General features: G+C 41.9%; 1 protein-coding gene across 1 annotated transcript in view; it reads right to left on the bottom strand.

The window, feature by feature from the left end:
• Positions 1–19,204, bottom strand: part of Palld (palladin, cytoskeletal associated protein) — a 217,016-nt gene that overhangs the window by 183,234 nt on the left and 14,578 nt on the right. The window contains exons 3-6 of the mRNA XM_032919335.1: positions 18,874–18,979; positions 16,537–16,611; positions 11,658–11,799; positions 10,751–10,774 (exon numbers count right to left, since the gene is read on the bottom strand). Of these exons, the coding sequence (XP_032775226.1) occupies positions 10,751–10,774; positions 11,658–11,799; positions 16,537–16,611; positions 18,874–18,979 (347 nt within the window). The remainder of the gene's footprint in view (positions 1–10,750; positions 10,775–11,657; positions 11,800–16,536; positions 16,612–18,873; positions 18,980–19,204) is intronic.

Raw genomic sequence — 19,204 nt, 5'->3', positions numbered from 1 at the left:
GACCTGGGCAGACACCATGAATGAAGAGTGCCAAGCTATGGCTGTAATTTACATTTAAGTCATTTTCACATTTTAAAATTGGCTATTCTACTTACAGAGGAGAAGGAAAACCTAGAGGCTAGGAAAAGAAATTTGGCTTTTGAGAGGTGCCCAAGATCCTTTGTCATTATTTAGATTGTGTAGATTTAAAACTAGAATGCCAGAGTTCTTGGTAAGACTGATGATTTTGTTGTTGTTGTTGTTGACGGATTTTATTTATGAGACTGGCTGCAGAGGAGCCTTGGCTTTTGAATTTAATTCCTGTATAGTGGTGCTTCCCAGACCTGTCTGGGGATAGGAATCACCTGGCTAAGATTGCTGATTTCTCTGTCCTCTTTGCTCACCCAGAGTCTGACTAAGCAGGCCTGGGATAGAGCCAAGAATTTTTTTTTAAAAATATGCTTTCCAGATGATATTTTTGTCTTTAGGAAAGTTCTAAAAAGTGATTTTCAAAACATTTATTAATGAACAGGAGATACAGTTTATGTCCAACCTGCACATGTATATATACAAACTATACACATACACAGACTATATGTTTATGTATATGATATGTATGTATATGGTACACACATGATATGTATGTATATGATGTATATGTATATGTATATGCTCATACACACACACATATATATATATCACATATATATATAAGCAAGAACACACACACACACACACACACACACACACACACACACAGTGGCAACAAGTGTCCCCAAAACCACTAAACTTAGGCACTCTACTATTTTCTTATTCACTTATTTTTTTGTCTTAACTTTTTGACTATAGGGCTGGAGATGGCTTAGCGGTTAGAGCACTGACTGCTCTTCCAGAGCTTGGTCCTGAGTTCAATTCCCAGCAACCACATGGTGGCTCACAACCATGTATAACAGAATTTGCTGCCCCCTTCTGCTGGGTCTGAAAAAGCAATGGTGTACTCACATTAAATGAATAAATAAATAAATAAATAAATAAATAAATAAATAAATAAAAAAATCTTTTAGAGATTGGTAGTTGCGAAGGAAGATTGGTAGATGAAACTCTGTGGTAGAACACTTGCTCAGCATAGAACAAGTGCCTGGCTTTGAGCCCCAGTATGGAAAAATAAAAAATGGCTACCACCCGCTCTGATGACTCATTTTGAACTGCCATTGGAACAACAGACTAAAAGCTATGCCTCTTGAGGCTGGCAAGATGGTCCAGAGGGTGCCTGGGGCGAGCCGGATGGTATGTGTTTTGTTCTCACAACCCCATAGGAGGGAAGAGAGAACCAACTATCCAAGTGTTCTCTGAAATGCAGAGGTGTGGCCTCACTGTCCAAAATAAATCATGAAGTGTGAAAATAGGGACTCAATACTGCTCCATAACCCTCTGAGCCTGGTTCCCAGATTATTTAATAACTATCAGTCCCCAGTGTTTGAGAATAGTAAGGGAAGGGCCTGGGGTTGGGTTTCAAAGACACTGACACATTCAAAAGACACACTTATTGTTACAAATGTTCACTGAACAGAAAGGAAATAGCAGAAGGACAGATGGCCTGTGAGGTCACCTTGTATGTTTTGATAATATCGTGCAGTCTTGGCTTTCCAGTTGAAGCAGGTAGAAAGGGTGCTAGCAAGTCAAGCTGGAGCCTCCCCATCTGCCTGATTAGTCATCGTGCGTGTGAGAGAGACAACAGGAATGAAACGAGGAGACACTTGGACGGTTTTGTTTTCGTTTAATTGAATATATGTGGTTATGGATGAGTTAAATGCGGATGTAAGCAGAGGAAATAAAAGCTAGAATATTCGCCTTCTAAAAGGTTTTAGACAGACGGCTCCAAAGCTCTCCTTCCTTCAGGTCTGACCTCAAGAATGGCTAATTAGTCTTGCAGTCCAACTTCCTGAGGCAGGCTCCTGGGCTGGCACCAGGTGTGCCGCTCACTGCTGGAGCACAAAGCCTCTACAGTCGTCCTGCTGTTTTCCCACATTAACCACATGGGGAGTGTGGCGCAGAGGGAGGTAATGAAAGATTTAAGTCTGGAAATGACTTTCTCAATGCTTGAAAGTCTAATTAATGTTCCCAATATCCTAAGAAACAATGGCTCTCAAATGCACAAGGAGATAGCTGAACGTTCCCCCTAATAAGATATCGGATTCCTTGGATCAATTATACTGGCATTACAGGAAATAGATAAAGTTGTGGAAAACATCCTCAGGCAGTGGCTGCCCCTGAGTTATGGGCTTCCAGTAGCACTGAGTTTGTGTGTACACGTGTGAGTGTGAAAGTACAGAGAAGGACATCAGGTGTCCAGCTCTGTCTCCACCCTGCCTTGCTCCCTTGAGAGACTTCCTCGGCGCTAACTTGGCAGTTAGTTTGCTGAAACGCAGCTTCTGTCTCTGCCTACCACAGCGCTTGTGATATAGGTGTGTGCATGACCGCATCCAGCTTTTTATGTGGGTCCTTCCAATTTAAACTCAGGTCCTCGTGTTTGTGCAGTCTGTGCTCTCACCCCCCCAGAGCCGTCTGCCAGCATCCTGATGACTATTAGCGAATGGCGATGCTGCTTCCTCCTCACGCCTTCTAAGATTCTGGGCTTTTCTAAGTTATATCTTCTTTTCTCAGCCAAAGAGCTAAGGAAGAAGAAAGCCGTTTCGTTTCCTGGTCCCTGAGTGATCTGAATATAGTCAAGAGCTGGGATGTGGCAGATGAAGTCCTGCCTCTGTGAGGGTGGTCCTGGCCTTTTGAGCTCTTGTCTTTGAGCATTCAGCTCCTGTCCGTAAGCACCAATTTCTGAGGCTGTCTTCCTTTTATCCATAAGATCTATCCTAACATTCACTCTCCTCTTCCTCTAAAAAATTAGACTTGGTCTCAGCTTCCTCTAACTGTGATTTGAGCACTGCAACTTCCCACTGGAGACCCGTTATCAACTAAAATGGAGTAGTTTGCCGAGTGTTTACTTTATCGGTTTCTTTGCTTTTGTTCATGGTTCATGTTCCCAGCAGTTAATACATGGCAGCCTCCTCGGAACTGTTGTTTAAGTGCATGAGTAAGTTTAGATGGCAGAAAGAATATTTGCTTCACAAAACAAAAAGATTGATTTCCCTGTGAGTTTCCTTTGTAATTCCAATCCAATCAAACAGGACTTAGTTTATATGAATTTTCAATGATATTATGTGAAAAAAGATAGGCATATGGTTGTGATCGAGGAAATATCTAGAAAAGATATGACATAGGGAACAAAACTGAACAAAGGGCACTGAGATGTTATTTGGTGACGTGGCAGTAATTGTAGTGTTAACTCCAGCACCCATGGTTGCTTGCTAGACTTCTCTTGGAAGTGTACCCCACTCGGACAACAGGTCTGTGTTTGGAGGCTTGAAAGGTGCATCGTGGCTTGCAAAGTTCGGACGTGATTAAATACAAAGCCACAAGCCACAAGGAAATGGCGAGCGCCGGTTGCAATGTGGAATCTCCATCTGATTGCAACTTAATTGAACAAAGATCCCTATGACATCTGTAAAAGAAATCCTGGTGTGTCCGGGGGTGTGTGTCAAATAAAGGCACTTAGAACTGTACCAATACAAATGGAAAAGTCTACCATTGTTAATAACTTTAATTGAGGTTCATCTTAAATTTGATTTCCTGGGGTTGTGATTTGAGAGCATCTAATAAATTATTAAGCTAGAAATTATTTTAATTGGTAATAAATACTTGTCAAAGTTAACCTAAAATCTACGCAATTGCAGCAGCGGAATCTCACTCAGGTTCCTGGATGGATTTAACACTTGGTGAAATACAGACGGAAACCAAATTTGCAGAAACTCATCCAAGGAAGCAGCAGCAAGGGTGAGACCAGTTGGTCCCCGAGGTTCCCAGGACACCGTTTCAAACATCTCTCCCTTCGTGGCCTTTTCTGTGTTTATCTGGAGTCACGAGTGGCCTTTACTTTTCAAGCCACATGGCTTGGCAAACACAACTATTAAAAAAAAATAAGACTCTGGCTAAACTGAAGGAAGAGGAACTCCATCGTGCTTAAATGGAGGGCAGGCCTCAGTACATTCTAAGGATCATTAAAGACGGTGAGTTCTACCCACACAGAGAGAAGGACACTTAAAATGTGCAGGGTTAGGGCTGTTAATGAAATGTATGTATGAACTGGAAGAAGTAAAGCAATACTAGCATATTAGAAATGGCTTGCATGTCCTCCCCACATTAATCCTCTGTCCCTTGAGATAACCGTTCCTTTGATGGCCTACGTATATATCCTTTAAAAGCTAGGTCTTAAACATGTCTATATCTATATGTGTGTTATTTAAAGAATTGTACAGTGAGTCAAACTTCGTCACCTTTTTTTAAAGCCTCTGCTGGTGGAGTCAGCACCAGGAAATTTCATGTTCCTAAATTCAACATGGCCACATCCCAGGTCTCAGGACTAGGACAGCATGGACCATGGGGGACAACCTGAGTGTCTTCTGAGATCATGTGTCAGTTTATGGTAGAGAATTCAGGACAACAGAACAGGAAAAGCTGGTATTGTCATCCAGCCATTCTGTCATCAGGGTAGAAGACAGAGAGAAGCTGGGAGTGAACCCTGGTGCAGACAGCCTTAGTGGGTTTGTCTCCTGACTCACTCCCTGCAATCTGGTGTGTGTGTGTGGGGGGGCTGTCCTCCCCACTGGTGCTCAGCTGGCATACTCTTCGAGGTTCCCTTTGATCCCTGCTTCCTGATCTCCACATCTGCCTCTCGCTCTTTCTGGTTCAGCTCTCTGGTTGTGGTAGAGAACATCCTCCTTGGGAGGCTGTGGCAGAACACTTCTGAGACTTTGCAAGTCTGGAAATAGTTTTTACTAGATCTTCACACAGACCTGAAGACCCGGGTAGAATTCCAAGTTTGAGGTAATTTTGCATTTGAAGCTTTTGATTCATGGTCTGTTTGCATCTAGTGTAGCTGCTGAGAAGGACCAAGGCTCACTGAGTTCCCTGGGTACATGTTCGTTCAGTGATCTCCTTATCTTGGTGGATTTTCTGAACTCCACAGGGATGTGCACAGCTCTGAATTCATTCTGCATATTGTACATTTGGTGTGGATTTTCAATACAGAAGTAAATGGCTCTAAATTTGGTGAATATATTTCTATATACATATATTGTGTGTGCGCGCGCACACACAGACACTCTGTAGGCCATTTTCTCAGCTTTTCTTTCTATTGCCTTTTCTTTTCTTTCTCATTTCAAAAACTCTTATTTTCAAAAGGGCAGGTTACGCTTCACTGCTTTAAGTACATTAACATTATTTTCTACAATTATCTAAGCCACAGATAAGCCAACTAGCTCCATGGTTAGGTCATTATTACCATAGAACTTCTCAGTTTAAATCAGGACAGTTTAAATACTGCTAGGAAATCACACAGGCATTAAAGGAAAAATTACCCCTTTGTTCTTAAATAAGCACCAGTGCGTTTTAATGGATGTGAGTGGTGAGCTAGCGGCTACACAACCCTTTGCAGTCAGACTGAATTGTGCAAAGCTCATTTCCAGACAGATTTCCAGGAATCCTGGTTGTCTGTCACACGCTTAATGAATTCTCAGTTGTGCAAAAAAAAAATGATGTATATCACATAGAACAAAAAAGATATTGACCTAATGTTTAAAATTATGAATAATTGTAGTTGGTTGTTGCGTTCTATCTGTCATGCATTAAGTGTCAAGGTGTTTGTGTCAGAAATGTCAAACCTTTGACACACCTGACAGTGTGGAGAGACACCCTGGGTGTCCTGTCATATAGTAAGGGAGGCACAGGTTGCATACAGGCTAGTTTTGCATACACAGCTACTATTCTAACCTAAGACATAATCTTAACTGTGTGCAACAGACTGGCTTCCCAGTAAGCATTTGCATAGTTTCCCTTTCATAGCTCAGTCCTTAGGATATTCAACCACTGGACTTTCTCTCATATCCTGAAGCACACAGTCAATACATGGACAAAGACCTAGGATTACATTGCTAAGTAGAGAGTCACCTTGAAAAAAAGAGATGACAAGTCTTATTTTATTTTATTTTGTTTTTTTTAAGACAGGGGTTCTGTTTTGGAATTTGCTCTGTAGAGCAGGTTGACCTTGAACTCACAGAGATCCACCTGCCTCTGCTTCCTGAGTGCTGTGCTTTTCTTGTAGAAAGTTGGGGTTCAGTATCTAACACTGGGGCAGCTCACAACAGCCTGTAACTACATCTCTAGGGGGATCTTCTAGACTCATGAGGCACCAACACACATGTGTATTTATGTGTGTGTGTGTGTGTGTGTGTGTGTGTGTCTTCGTGTGTCTGAGAGAGAGAGAGAGAGAGAGAGAGAGAGAGAGAGAGAGAGAGAGAGAGAGAGAGAGAGACTTTTTTTGTGGCTTTCATTTCACATGCCATTAGACCATTAGGCAATGCTATAGAAGCGACTGGAGATAGTCTGTGTCTGTTCCCAGACAGCTGAGTAACAGCCTGGGTATTAACATCTGTGAATGAGTCTTCATCCTCTTACTTCAGATTAGTCTCTGAAGGATCCAATCAGAGCAGAGCTAGAATGTCAAAAAAAGGCAGCCTGGCAGGTAATATGACAAACCAATGTTGGTCTTAAGTAAGCTGACTCGCTTTTAATTCACAAACCAGTCTGAAAAAATTTGTGATGAAGCTGACTCCTGTCTAGACAGAGAGGGGAGTGTAAAACACATTAGACAGACACAGCACAGTAGTGACAAGAAAAACCTGTTCTAGTTGCACAAATGCACGGGGAAAGGAGTCATCTAGTTCCTCCTTTAGCTAAATGTGTAATCCTAATGGACCCATATCTAGGTCCTAAGGGATTTCAACTTTATTTTTAGAGCCTTAAAGTGTCTCACCGATGAATAATAAAGGCAGTGAAAAAGAAAACTGGGTAAGAAGAATGAGGGAATTGATGGAGAAAGGGAGGGAAGAAAGGGTGTAGGGCAGAGAGATACAGAGATGACAGACCAGGAAAGAACAACCATATCAGAGGAAGGGAAGAGAGAGAGCAATAAAATCTGTTTAAATTTTGTCCCGGATTTCAAAGGCTATTTGTGTTTTAGCATTTGGAAAACATCACGGACTGAGGTCTATAAAATTTATCTCTTGCCTCAGATGTTCTGTAGCCATGCATGTGTGTATTTCTCTTTCTCCTTGACAGTGATTAAGATACAGATATCCGAGAAGCCAGCCCCTACATTCATTCTCTATAGATTAGTATACCAGTGTCTGCTTAGATATAGTAGCCATCTCAGGCTATTTAAGAAAATAAGTGTTTGAAGACATGCATGCACGCACGCACGCACTCCCTTGACATGGAAATATGCATCTGTGTGTTTGTTAGTGTGGGTGTGTGTTCACGAGTGCATGTCTGCAGAAAATAGAGGTCGGCATTGGGTGTTTTTCCTTAATTTCTCTTCACACTATTTATCTGTGTATGTATGTATGTATGTATGTATGTATGTATGTATGTATGTATGTATGATCTATCTGTCTGTCTGTCTATCTATCTATCTATCTATCTATCTATCTATCTATCTATCTATCTATCATCTATGTATTTATTTTTATTTTAAAGGTTTATATGTATTGGCTTGCATGTAAGTGCACCATGTGTGTGGAATGTCTGTGGTGGTCAGAAGAGGGCGCTGTAACCACTGGAACTGCTATGTGATTGGTAGGAGCCAAACCAGGGTCTTCTGCAAGAGCCCCAAGTGCTCTCAACCACTGTGACCTTCTCTGTCCCTCTGTCTTTATTTGTTTTGAAACAGGCTCTCTCTCCACACAACACAACACAACACAACACAACACAACACAACACAGCACAGCACAGCAAAGGGAAACGTTTGGAAATTAGGAAAAAAAAGTCACACTTCACTTTTTAGGCCTTCTCAACTTCATTTAAATACAAATGTTTTAAAATAGATTTCTTTGTTTTGATTTTTTAGTTTATATTCTGTCCAACTCACATAAGCAGTCACATGGCTAGTCACACTTGAGTTATTTTTGTTTGTTGTTTAAAAAGCTATGGTCATGGGTTTTATTTAATACTGCGTGACAAGTGTAGAGTTCCCCAAAGTGGAATGTCTTAGTGCTCCATTGGGAAAATGAAAGGAATGTCTCCCGTTGTTGTGGAAAATAGGACGGTGGCGAAAGTTTCAGAGGCCAGGAGAAGTTTGTCTTCTTTTCCTAGTTCCGGGCTACATCTTTTTCCTACATTGACAGATTTTCTTGAGCTATTTGAGGTATACTTGCTTTCAGCAGATGTTGTTATTATGGTTGGGGTGGGGGGATTCTGTCGTCTTAAGATACTTTCAGATATAATTAAAGGGACGAGAAAAATGAGAAATTCAGCAAACACGGTAAGGAGAGTCTTGCACGCCCTGCAGGGCATGGAGCTGAAGAGCAGTGCCTTCCATGTCCCCAGTCTTCACCTCAGACACCAGGACACCATCATGCTCACCCTAGAGGCGTCTGAGCAGGTTCTACAGGACCGGAGCATTCAGAACAAATTTTATTAAGTAACTCATGATTGAACTTTTATTTGTTAAAAACAAACCGAGCTGCAACTGGAAAACTAAGGCTGCCTATGGGAGGGGTTGTGAGGGAATGAGGCTGCGGTGAAAGCTGCTTCCACCAGCCTTCTTCATTCGAACTGAACTGACTGGTCTGCAATGCTACTGCAGAATAACCTGACTGTTTTCTTTTCCTTGTGTGTGTGTGTGTGTGTGTGTGTGTGTGTGTGTGTGTGTGTGTGTGTGTGTGTGTTATGTGTGCATCTGTGTGTTTGTTAGTATGGGTGCGTGCATGTGTGTACGTGTCTATAGAAAATATATGTCAGCATTGGATATCTTTTCCTTGATTGCTCTTATTTGATATGTATTTGTTTGTTTGTTTATATTTTTAAAGGTTTAATTACCTTCATTTTATATGTATCAGTGTTTGTCTTGCATCTAAGTGCACCACGTGTGTGGATGCCTGTGGAGGCCAGAAGAGGGCGCTGTAACCGCTGGAACTGCTATGTGATTGGTAGGAGCCAAACCAGGGTCTTCTGCAAGAACCCCAAGTGCTCTCAACCACTGTGACCTTCTCTGTCCCTCTACCTTTATTTGTTTTGAAACAGACTCTTTCACCAGATCTCATGGATTTGGCTGAGCGGTTGAGCAGCAGAGTTCAGGAATCCCTCTTTTTCTACCCTGCCCATCAGTGAGTTACAGTCACCATACCCGGCTTTTACTTTTTATCTGCATTTGGGATAAAGTGTCATGTACCACACACAGACGTTCCATATATTAAGGGTCTAGCATCATTCCAGTTTACACGAAGACACATCACAAACAAAACACGAAGCAGTGTTTCCACAGCCTGGAGCGTGACTGCAGGTTTTGATGTGGTGACCCACACACTGAATGGGGTGGCATGCACTACCTGTAACTCAGAAGCCACTAGGTCAATCCCAGTCCTTCCCAAAGGATGTTAAGAATCAACCTTTCAACTCCCAGTCCTACATGAAGAACACTCTGCTTTTAATGACCGGATACTCAGATGTGACAGGTTTAGGGGCAGGGAAAAGTACCATGCCCCTGTTATAGCTAACCGGGAACCTTAAAATTCCCAGGCAAGGGTCAGGGCAGGGCCATGGCTCCCAAGGCACATTTGTTGGGATCTGCTTGTTGCTGCAGCAGGAGCATGAACTGTAGAAACAGGAAAAAGACATGCTTGTCTAACCTCTGTGAAGAAATAGTGGGACTGTATCTTTGCTGATGGGAAAAAGCCAGAGGAAATTAATAGTCTTAGCGGCGTTGTACTATGATACCTGGACACACAGTTTTTTAGTCCACAGGGAGTCATAAATATACAAGAGGTCAAAGGCAGAGGAGAAGTCAGCAACCCTCCCCCCAACACACACACACACACACACACACACACACACACACACACACACACACACACACACACACACACACACACTTGGATCACAGAACGCTTGGGTGAGGTCAGATGACCCGGTAAAGAAGAGAGCTCCCAGGACTTGGTGACAAGCATGTGGAATGGTAAGTTTATGGCTTCAGGCAGTAGACAGCCATTAAGGCCATCACTCAGGCACATTCTAGGCCATGACGTCTTTTGTCATTTTTGTAAAAAAAATGAAATTATTTTATTTATTTACATCCCAAATGCTGTCCCCTCCTGGTTTCCCCCTTGAAGATTTCTTCCCCCTTGCCCTCCCCTTCACCTCTGAGAGGGTGTCCCCCACCCCAAGTATCCCCCCCACCCTGAGGCATCAAGTCTCTACTGGATTAGGTGCTCCCAGAGACTGAGTCACCAAACAAAAGGCCATGGAGTCTTCCAGTATGTTTTGGTCAGCAAAAGCCTAGCCTGCAACAAATTTCTCTTTTCTACTGGAACTTCAGAAAGTTTTTCTTTTGGATCCCGAGTCTGAGTATAAAACACTATATCTGAAGAAGCCGTGAGTTGCCAAGCCCAACGTTCTTGCCTGAGCAGCATGTTTTACTAATAAAAAATGATGAGGGTTGCAGTGCACAGACCCCGTGATAAAGAAGACATTGTTTTCAAGACAGTTTCACGTTTTCCGAGGAACTGCAAATACATCATTTAGTGTGCTGTGTGGCTTTAAAATAGAAACAAAGACTCACTGAAAACCGAAAGATACATTACTCCCAATAGCAGAAAACTCTTACCGGGTTCAGCGGTCGATCTCGGTTCTGTTGGAAAAAAACGGGGGGATGGTATTAGTACAGGGCCTCAGGGATAATTATCCTACCCCTTTCTTCCCATTGCTTTGGTCAGGCTTCCTGTGCAGAAATGGCGCGAACCACCCCTGTATAACAGAGTTAAGGCAGCAGCCACTCAGTTTACGTTTCCATGTGTCCAGAAACACCATGCACTGGGAAGGGTGACACAGCATAGTTCCAGACAGGCTTCAGCAGGCTTGGGAACCTCTTCAAATGATTGATCCAACTATGTGAGTATGTGGGAATTTTCATTCTAAAGAAAAGGCCTGTAGGTCTCATCCACTTCAAAGGGGCTCCTGGGGATGGTTTGTTTTATTCTTCCTTCAAAATGAGGTAGTCCAATTCTTTTGTGCATTTCACAAGTAGCATTTTGGGAGAGGTTGTGGGGTAAATTCCTGCATTTGGCGCCAACTCTATGAATATCTTGAAGCAAAAAGAGCATCTACTCCAGGCCTTTTAATGCAGGGAGTGTCCTACCGTTTAACAAACAATGCAGGAGAAGTCTGAATGCATTACTGAAGGAAATCGGTATTTTATGCTAGGAATTTCAGCTGATAATTTCAGCTAACACCATGTGACTAACACAATGTTACCAACAGTCTATACAGAAGGCCGAACTAGGGAGATGATACTCACACAGGTGTTTGCAACCTCAGAGGTTCTTTTGATCCCACATTTACAAGGTGTTGTGAGGAAGGGGAGGGGACTGAGAGGTGTTGAGTTACTTCCTGCGCATTATGGACTATCTAGTCTCGTTCCACTTTGAAAATACAAAACAGCTCGCGTAAGTCCTTTTTAGATCTTTTGAAACTAGAGAAAATCCAACTGAACGAGAACCGCCACCTCCCCTTACTTTTCTGGAGAATTCTGAAGTCTGGAGAGTCTTGGATCTCGCTCCCTTGCCGGAACCACTGGACCTGCAGCGGGGGAGCCCCTCTGACTCGGCATTCCAGCACCACCACCTGACCCTCCGATGCTGCTGTGTTCTGTAGCTCCTGAAATTTAAGAAGCAAGTGACCCTCTCAGACTTCGCGCCTCCTCAAACAACCTCACAATAGGGGAGGAAAACCGCCAAACCTTAGACAAAACCCCAGAGGCACAAAAACAGTCACTAAGGGGTCATCAGAAAATAATCACCGCACATAGTCTCAGGCAAGGATGAATTCCTTAAAGTCCGTTGGTCACCAGCTTTTCATGATCTCTGGGTCACGAGATTAGACAGGTTTACCACGTGGCACCTTTGGGGCTGTTTACGGATTTGTACTGACCCTTCCCGTTTGTGGGATCTGATGGCAACAGATGCTGCTTTTCTTTATCTACGTTTAGAGGTAAGCTGGTGGAATGCAAGGCTTCCAAACAACTATATTCCAAACGACTGCAGATCCTTAGGCAAGCCAGATAAGAAAACAGACAGGAGTTTGTTTTGGCATGCCCCACCCTTTCACGTGCTCCCTACCAGCCCTGCCACACCAGCCTCCTATGTCAGGTGTATGAAGCCAAGAGGTTTGGCATTTTTTCATTTCAAGATTCTGAGTCAAAGATACAACCGGCTGCAAGGCTGCGTGTCTTCCTTATTGACCTTCGTCTCCGCCTCTCTTGTAACTGACTTGTTGTCTTTACCCTACTCCAACTGCAGGCTAATAAACTTTTATGACGCAAAAGATAAATTAATTGAACTTTATGGATGCAAAGAGGTGAGGTTTTTGTACTTGTAATTAAATGCCAGAATGCTAACAATTTCCTTACGTATGTCCTCTCCTTACCTTCCCCCGCTGAGGTTAACTAGTGGTAGCTATTCGTTCATTTAGACTCTTTGATATTTTACTAGACTTAGTGTACTAGATTTACATACCTTATAAGGTGGGTAGGTCTTTTGAAATAAGTCACGATTTTTAAAAAATGTACCTATGAACAAGCTAATGGACAGAATTCATCAGGAAGTGGGAGGACTTTGGGCAGGTTTGCTTTGTTTTTAAGGGTCTGGGGGGAATAACAGCTAGTCACAAATCTTCTGGCGAATGGAAAAATGTAAATCCTTCGGCACGTGTTCTACAGGATATATGTTAAAGCACTGTGCCTATTCTATAAGTCTACAGTGTTTGCCAATGAATTATTAAAGTATAAAAATAGTGTGTGGGGCTGGAGAGATGGCTCAGAGGTTAAGAGCACTGTCTGCTCTTCCAGAGGACCTGAGTTCAATTCCCAGCAACCACATGGTGACTTACAACCACCTATAATCAGATGTAGTGCCCTCTTCTGGCCTGCAGGCAGAAAGCTGTATGATGTATATATAATAAATAGATAAATATTAAAAAAATAATGTTTGGTTTTGGGCAGTTAAGAAGAATATCGTAGTATACATTATATATAAATATATTATATATTATATATAATGAAAGTTTAAGGTTAACTACTGGGGTTGGACTTGTAGACTACTTGGTAGAGAGCTTCCTTACTGTGCTTGCAATCTCGTTTATATCCAGCACAGACAGAAGTAGATGCTGGATGATCAGGAGTTTAAAGTGATCCTCAGCTATATGGAGAATTTGAGGCTATCCTGGGCTACTTGAGACTTTTTCTTTAAAAAAAAAATCAGCTAACGATTGCATTTTTTTCTCCATTTGTGCTTTAAAGTGGAGCAAGTGGCTGGCTTTAAATATCTCTCCGTGCTTTACTGTGTTTGCTCGTTCACTGTGTGTGGCACTGGGGTGTACACGAGCTAGAAGAGAACTTGCGGGAGTTGGTTCTCTCCTTCTATCCTGTGGGTCCCGGGGAATAAACTCGGGCTTGGTAAAAAGTACTTTTATCAGATGGGACATGACGCTGGCCCTAGAGATCTCTGACTTTCAAGTAAAGGTTTTGTACTTTATGAATGAAGCCAGAGACGAGTTATTGTTTCAAAGCACAGTGTGTGGTCCAGCTTCTGTGGGTCAATCTATGAAATATCTCCAGGAAGCTAATTCTGGTACATGACAAATGACACCCAAATATTTTTCATGCTTGAGCTTTTAAAAAGGCATCAAAGGAGATTAGATTTATTCCTAAAATTACGCGGCTTTCCCCCCCCTGTGTTTAAAAGCAAGAGAGTTAGCAAATGCATAGATAACTATCAATGAAGGGCGACAGAAGTCTATGCTTGTTCCTTAGACTTCAGTTCCAGCTTGCCTACTTCTGTAATGACAGGCACCGTGCATGCATACACAGACACTGACACACACACACACACACACACACACACACACACACACACACACACAGTCTAACCTGGGCTAAGTACTACTATCAGTCTTTAACAGCTCAAAAAAAAAAAAAAAAAAAAAAAGCCAGGGAAAGGGTGTGTTAGCTTCAGGTGCCCCTAACTCAGCTGAGTCATGGTTAGCAATGCGTGATTTAACACAGTCTTCCAGAGCTGCCTTTGAGAAGATGGCTATGAAAAACTTTTCCCTTCATACTGACTGTGACACGGTCCCTAGGTGGTCCCTGGGTCCCTGCTTAGAGCATCAGAAGAAAATGATCTGTTCCAGAGATTTAGGTTTGCCAGGGTCTTAAAGGATTTCTTTGCTTTTACTGTTTTATTCTAGCTCTTTCGGAGGGGTTTTCAACTGATAGCATTTGTTTTTTTTTTTCGCTCACTGGGAAAGGGTGACTGTGTGGAAAGAGGCCTTTATAAAGCTTGGATTAAGAGGCAAAATAAAACCATTTCCCTACACAAAGATCACAAAGCTGCTTTTGGTGTGACCTGACAGAAATTCCTTCTCCACATCTCTCTCTTTCTTTCGAGGGTTCTCACTCCCTAGTCCAAGCTGATCTTGAACTCACTGCCCAGCTCTCACTGGTCTTGAACTCCTAACACTCTCTTGACTGCAGCCTTTGGAGGGCAGGGATGCTGCCCAGGAGCCACTCGGGTGACCTCAGAGTACTATAGAGTTGTTTTCTCATTTATCTTCAGCTTTCTTGGAAGTGAAAAGTGTGGAGTTCCATTTATTTCATTTTATTTTTAACCTACTAAAGAAGTCATTGTGTCCCCAGAGTGCCCCTACGCGCCTGCGGTTATTGGAATCTCTCGAAGGTGCTATTCTGATGCCTCAGTAATTTGAGGAGACTCGTGACTTTATGCAAAAGGGTTTCGGATTTGGCGTTTGGATTTATTTTAAACATCGGAATGTTTGCATATACATGGAGATATCTTGGGCATAGGATCTCTCCTACTTTAGCTTCTGCTGACCTGGAATTATCTGTTGAGTTTCAGCCGAGGGTCTGACTCCATCACACCGCCCTGTGGGCAGGTCAGTATGGTATTTTCTTGATTACTAATTGATGTAGGAGGGTCCAGGCCGCTATGGGAGGTACCAATTCCTCTGCAAGGAAGTCTTGGGTTGTTTAAGAAAGCCTGCTGAGCAGAGGCTAGGGAACTAGCCAGTAAGTATAATTACTTCTTGATGTCTCCTTGAGTTCTTGCTCTCACGTCCTTCAATGGTGGATCGTGACCTGGAAGTGCCAAATGAGCCTTTTCCTCCCCAAGTTGCTTTTGGTCATGGTGTTTATCACAGCAACAAAAAAACATACTAAGACAAGGCACGAGCAAACATGAAGTTCATGAATGTTTTCTGAATATGTTATACACATATGTCAAGGGAAGTTTATATGGCATTTAGAGTATACACCTGCACATTGACTGAGACTTGTCACCTGAGGCATCAGTCACTATGTAAAGTTTTATTTTTTTAAAGCATTTCAGATTAGGGATGCTCGACTTTTACTGTAGCTAACAGACCTTTAGGGAGTCTTGGTATCTTACAGGACAAATTTCTTCCATAATGGTGCCCCGTTAATTTCAGTAGGACCCTGGCTATTTGCTGTAACGTCCCCCACCCCCTACAACATAAGTTTTAGAACCAGGTTAGAAAATTCTATATCAAACAAATGAATGGAAACAAGGAACTTGTTGGGAGTTCAGCAAAATTTGCATCAGATATAGCGTATACCAGTATACCAGACTAAGGACTTTATTCATTAGTCTTTCTACATGAAAATGGCTTATCTTTCTTCTTATTTGGCCTTTTAAAATGTCCATCAGTGACGTTTTGGACTTCCTCCAAAAAACGCAAAGAAAAAAAGACAATCTGCGTGGACTGGTTTCTGACTTCTGTAATCATCCAATGACATGGGCTCATTCAACTTGGCAACATAAATCCAACTTAAAACAAAAGGAAAATCAGTTTTCTTGTTTGTTTGCTTGGGTTGTTTTGTTTTGTTTTCTGTAAAGCATCCTAGATCTTTCAAGAGCTTTCCTTGGTAGAAAAAAAAAAAAAAAAACGGAAAATTGATTGACTCTTGGGATTCATTGTACAGACCAATCCTGGTCTCAAATTCTTAAAAACCCTTGCACTTCTGCCTCCAAGTTCTGGGACTACAGTCATATGCTACCATGCCCAGAAAAAACAGAATAAAGAAAGAAAAATTAAACACTGAATTATTCATACCTCTCTTGGCTTTCCCGCTAGATCAGACATCTGGCTTCACCTGCGGACAGCCATGTTTCTCAGTCTTGCATAAGAAAGCAGCCACACAGTCCTTATTCAACGAATACCTATCTATCCCCTAAGGTAACCACGATGATCTGCCTATTAATATCTTCATTTCAAACCTTAAGGGCTGCTACGTAAAGTCACATGTGAAAGAAATTTAAGCGCTAAAGAAAACACGGAGAATGAGACTTCCAGATGTCAGACCTTAGTAAAAACAGGAAGAACGCAGCCCATGGTGGTTCCGTCAGGTCGGCATAGATACGAAGTAGCACTGTGAACCTGAAAGAGCAGAGACACATGGATCAGATTCTCAATCTATAAATCTCCCAAGAGATAAGCTAAAGAAGCCTTTCAGTATAGGGATTGCTCCATGTGAATGATTCCAGGGTATGGAAGCGTCGCCATACGTTACCCGCTAGTCTACTCTCACAGCATAGACATTGTTCTGCTCCCTAATTTCACATCTGTTACTCTTCTCTGTTCAAAAGGATATTGGAGGCAAGAGTTCCCTGGTCCTGGGGGAACGTGAGAGCTTTTAAATGCTATTACCAAATGGATTTCTGTGTGTGGGACTTCCACAGGGGTCTGTTAGACATTCTCACAGACACTATATTTTATTTTAAAATACAGTCCGGATTCATTGAATCAAAAGGATAAGCTATTGGCAATGTAGGGTAAAGTAAGTAATGGAAACATCTGTCTATCTTATTTTTAATGTGAACTCTCTCAATAAAGGAGGATAGAAAAATATGAGTGAAAGAAATAAAACTCATTTATTGATGTGTTTAAAAAAAACCTCAAGGTACTGAAACTGTTACTGGATAGCGTTCATCTCGGGAAGTAAAAGATTTCAGAGTTGTGAACAGAAATAAGAAGCAGTAAGTGGAACTTTTTTTGTGTGTAAACTTGCTTATTTTCAGGTAACCGGGACTTACGTATAAGCTGATAGCAATCCGATAATATCTGTCTGAACACACTATGGGACATCACAGTACTGTGGAGATGCTATGGCAGTGATAGATTTTATTCGTTTTCCCAGGAATACTTTTTTACTGGCTTGGGTTTCGGGAGGTCTGTGTCTCACTTTTCACTGTCATTGGCATCCAAGGAATTCATGAACGCTTTTACAGTATTACCCTGGGTCAGACATTGTTTGAAATGTCATATGAAAACCAACTAAGAAACTCCTCACAACAACCCTGGGAGACTTCCGGTATTGTCATCTCCAATTTGCAGACAAAGGAATTAGGCCCAGAGAGGTTATATTATTTGCTCAGAAGTCCCTCAGGAAGTGTGTAGATCTGGGATTCGAATCCAGGGACTCTGGTTTTCATATATTAATCTCTTCTTCTCATCAGCTATGAGGAACAGGTAAACTAGGATGCATTACTCAGAGTTCCTGTAGAAGTAAAGCCATTAACAATGTACGCTACACATCATTGTAGTGTGTGCATGTACACATCGATGGATGTCATCCTCCTCTGTATCTCACAATCAATTTGGCCATATTGAGAAGCATCTTGAATTTTGCCCCGCCTAGTCTATAGACTGGGAAGGAGTGGGTGTGGATGACTCCTGCTCTGTGCTATGAAGTATCATGCATAGTGCATAGCATTCAAATAATTACTAGTGGATGACTGAAAGCCAAGCTCTTGAGTGAAAACTACCCTTGCTTTTGAATGAAAACCCTGGTTCAGTGGTTTAAAGAAATACCTATCATGACTACCATTTCGGGCTCACTTATTCTCGTCGACTCCCGTCAAGTTTCTGAACACAAATATCTTTTCTCTACTGAGTTCATCTTTTACATGTTACTATGTATGACATGTAGTACTTGTTATGATTCTGGTAATATTGTGGGTAATAAAAACCGGTGGAAGTCATGGGGATGCATATGAGACAGATTTCTTAACTAGAGATGGGTTTACTTACCAGCAGTCTCCGGGCAACCGAGTACTGTTGGACTTTACATCATATCAATTATTTACAGACATTTGATTTTCGTCTTTTACTTAAAGAGTAATGCTGATGGTGTTTGGAAAGTAAGCCCACTACAGTCCCTTTCTTTCTTTGAAAAAACAGTCTCACACTGACCTCAAATCAATATTTAAAAACAGTATAGTGAAATCAAAGAGTTTGATTTTTTTTTTTTTTCTAAGCCATACTGTTTGGCCTTCGGAGATGGGAAAAGTTCCTGTAGGCTCGTGAACGTTACGGGTCTCTTTAAATAAGGTAATGAGGAGGGTAACTGGAACAAAGGATGTTGGAACAGTTGGAGCTAAGGTTTACATCATTATCAGTTCAGAAGTTCATATATGAACGTAGCTGTTGACTTACTGGTTGTGTGGCTGTGATTACAGATTGTTCTTAATGAACAAAAATGAGAACATTAACCATTAGTTTTTCTTCATTCAATTATGTTTTTTTTTTCTCAGAAAATATTACACAGGGATGTGCAGCTAGGATCAAACTCCTACTCATAAAACAGAACAGCCTGCCTGCTCCTGAGCTCAGCTCCCTGAAGGCTGCAGGCACCATTACCTGTTGGACCGGCACCGATAAAGGCTGAATCACAGCCGTGGTCACTCCTGTCTTCGGAGATGAGGATCCTATTGTTAAGGAAACGGACGTCGTTTTCTTCTGAGCTCTGGAAAACAGGGAAGCTAATATTAGAAGCTTTTTGTGGTTGCTGCTGCTGTTGTTGTTGTTGTTGTGTGTGTGTGTGTGTGTGTGTTTAAAATCAGCAACTGTTCTTTAAAATATTTTTACAGAAGACCTGGGTTTCTTTTCGTAGACCCAGTCTACTTCTGTTATAATTTGTTCCAGAAGTTGGAACTAATAAAAACAAATCTCCAAAAGAGCCGTGTGGTCC

The sequence above is a fragment of the Rattus rattus genome, chromosome 13 (assembly GCF_011064425.1).
Source record: "Rattus rattus isolate New Zealand chromosome 13, Rrattus_CSIRO_v1, whole genome shotgun sequence".
NCBI lineage: Eukaryota > Metazoa > Chordata > Mammalia > Rodentia > Muridae > Rattus > Rattus rattus.
Note: the sequence above shows the minus strand (reverse complement) of the source record. Positions and strands in the feature narration are given on the sequence as shown.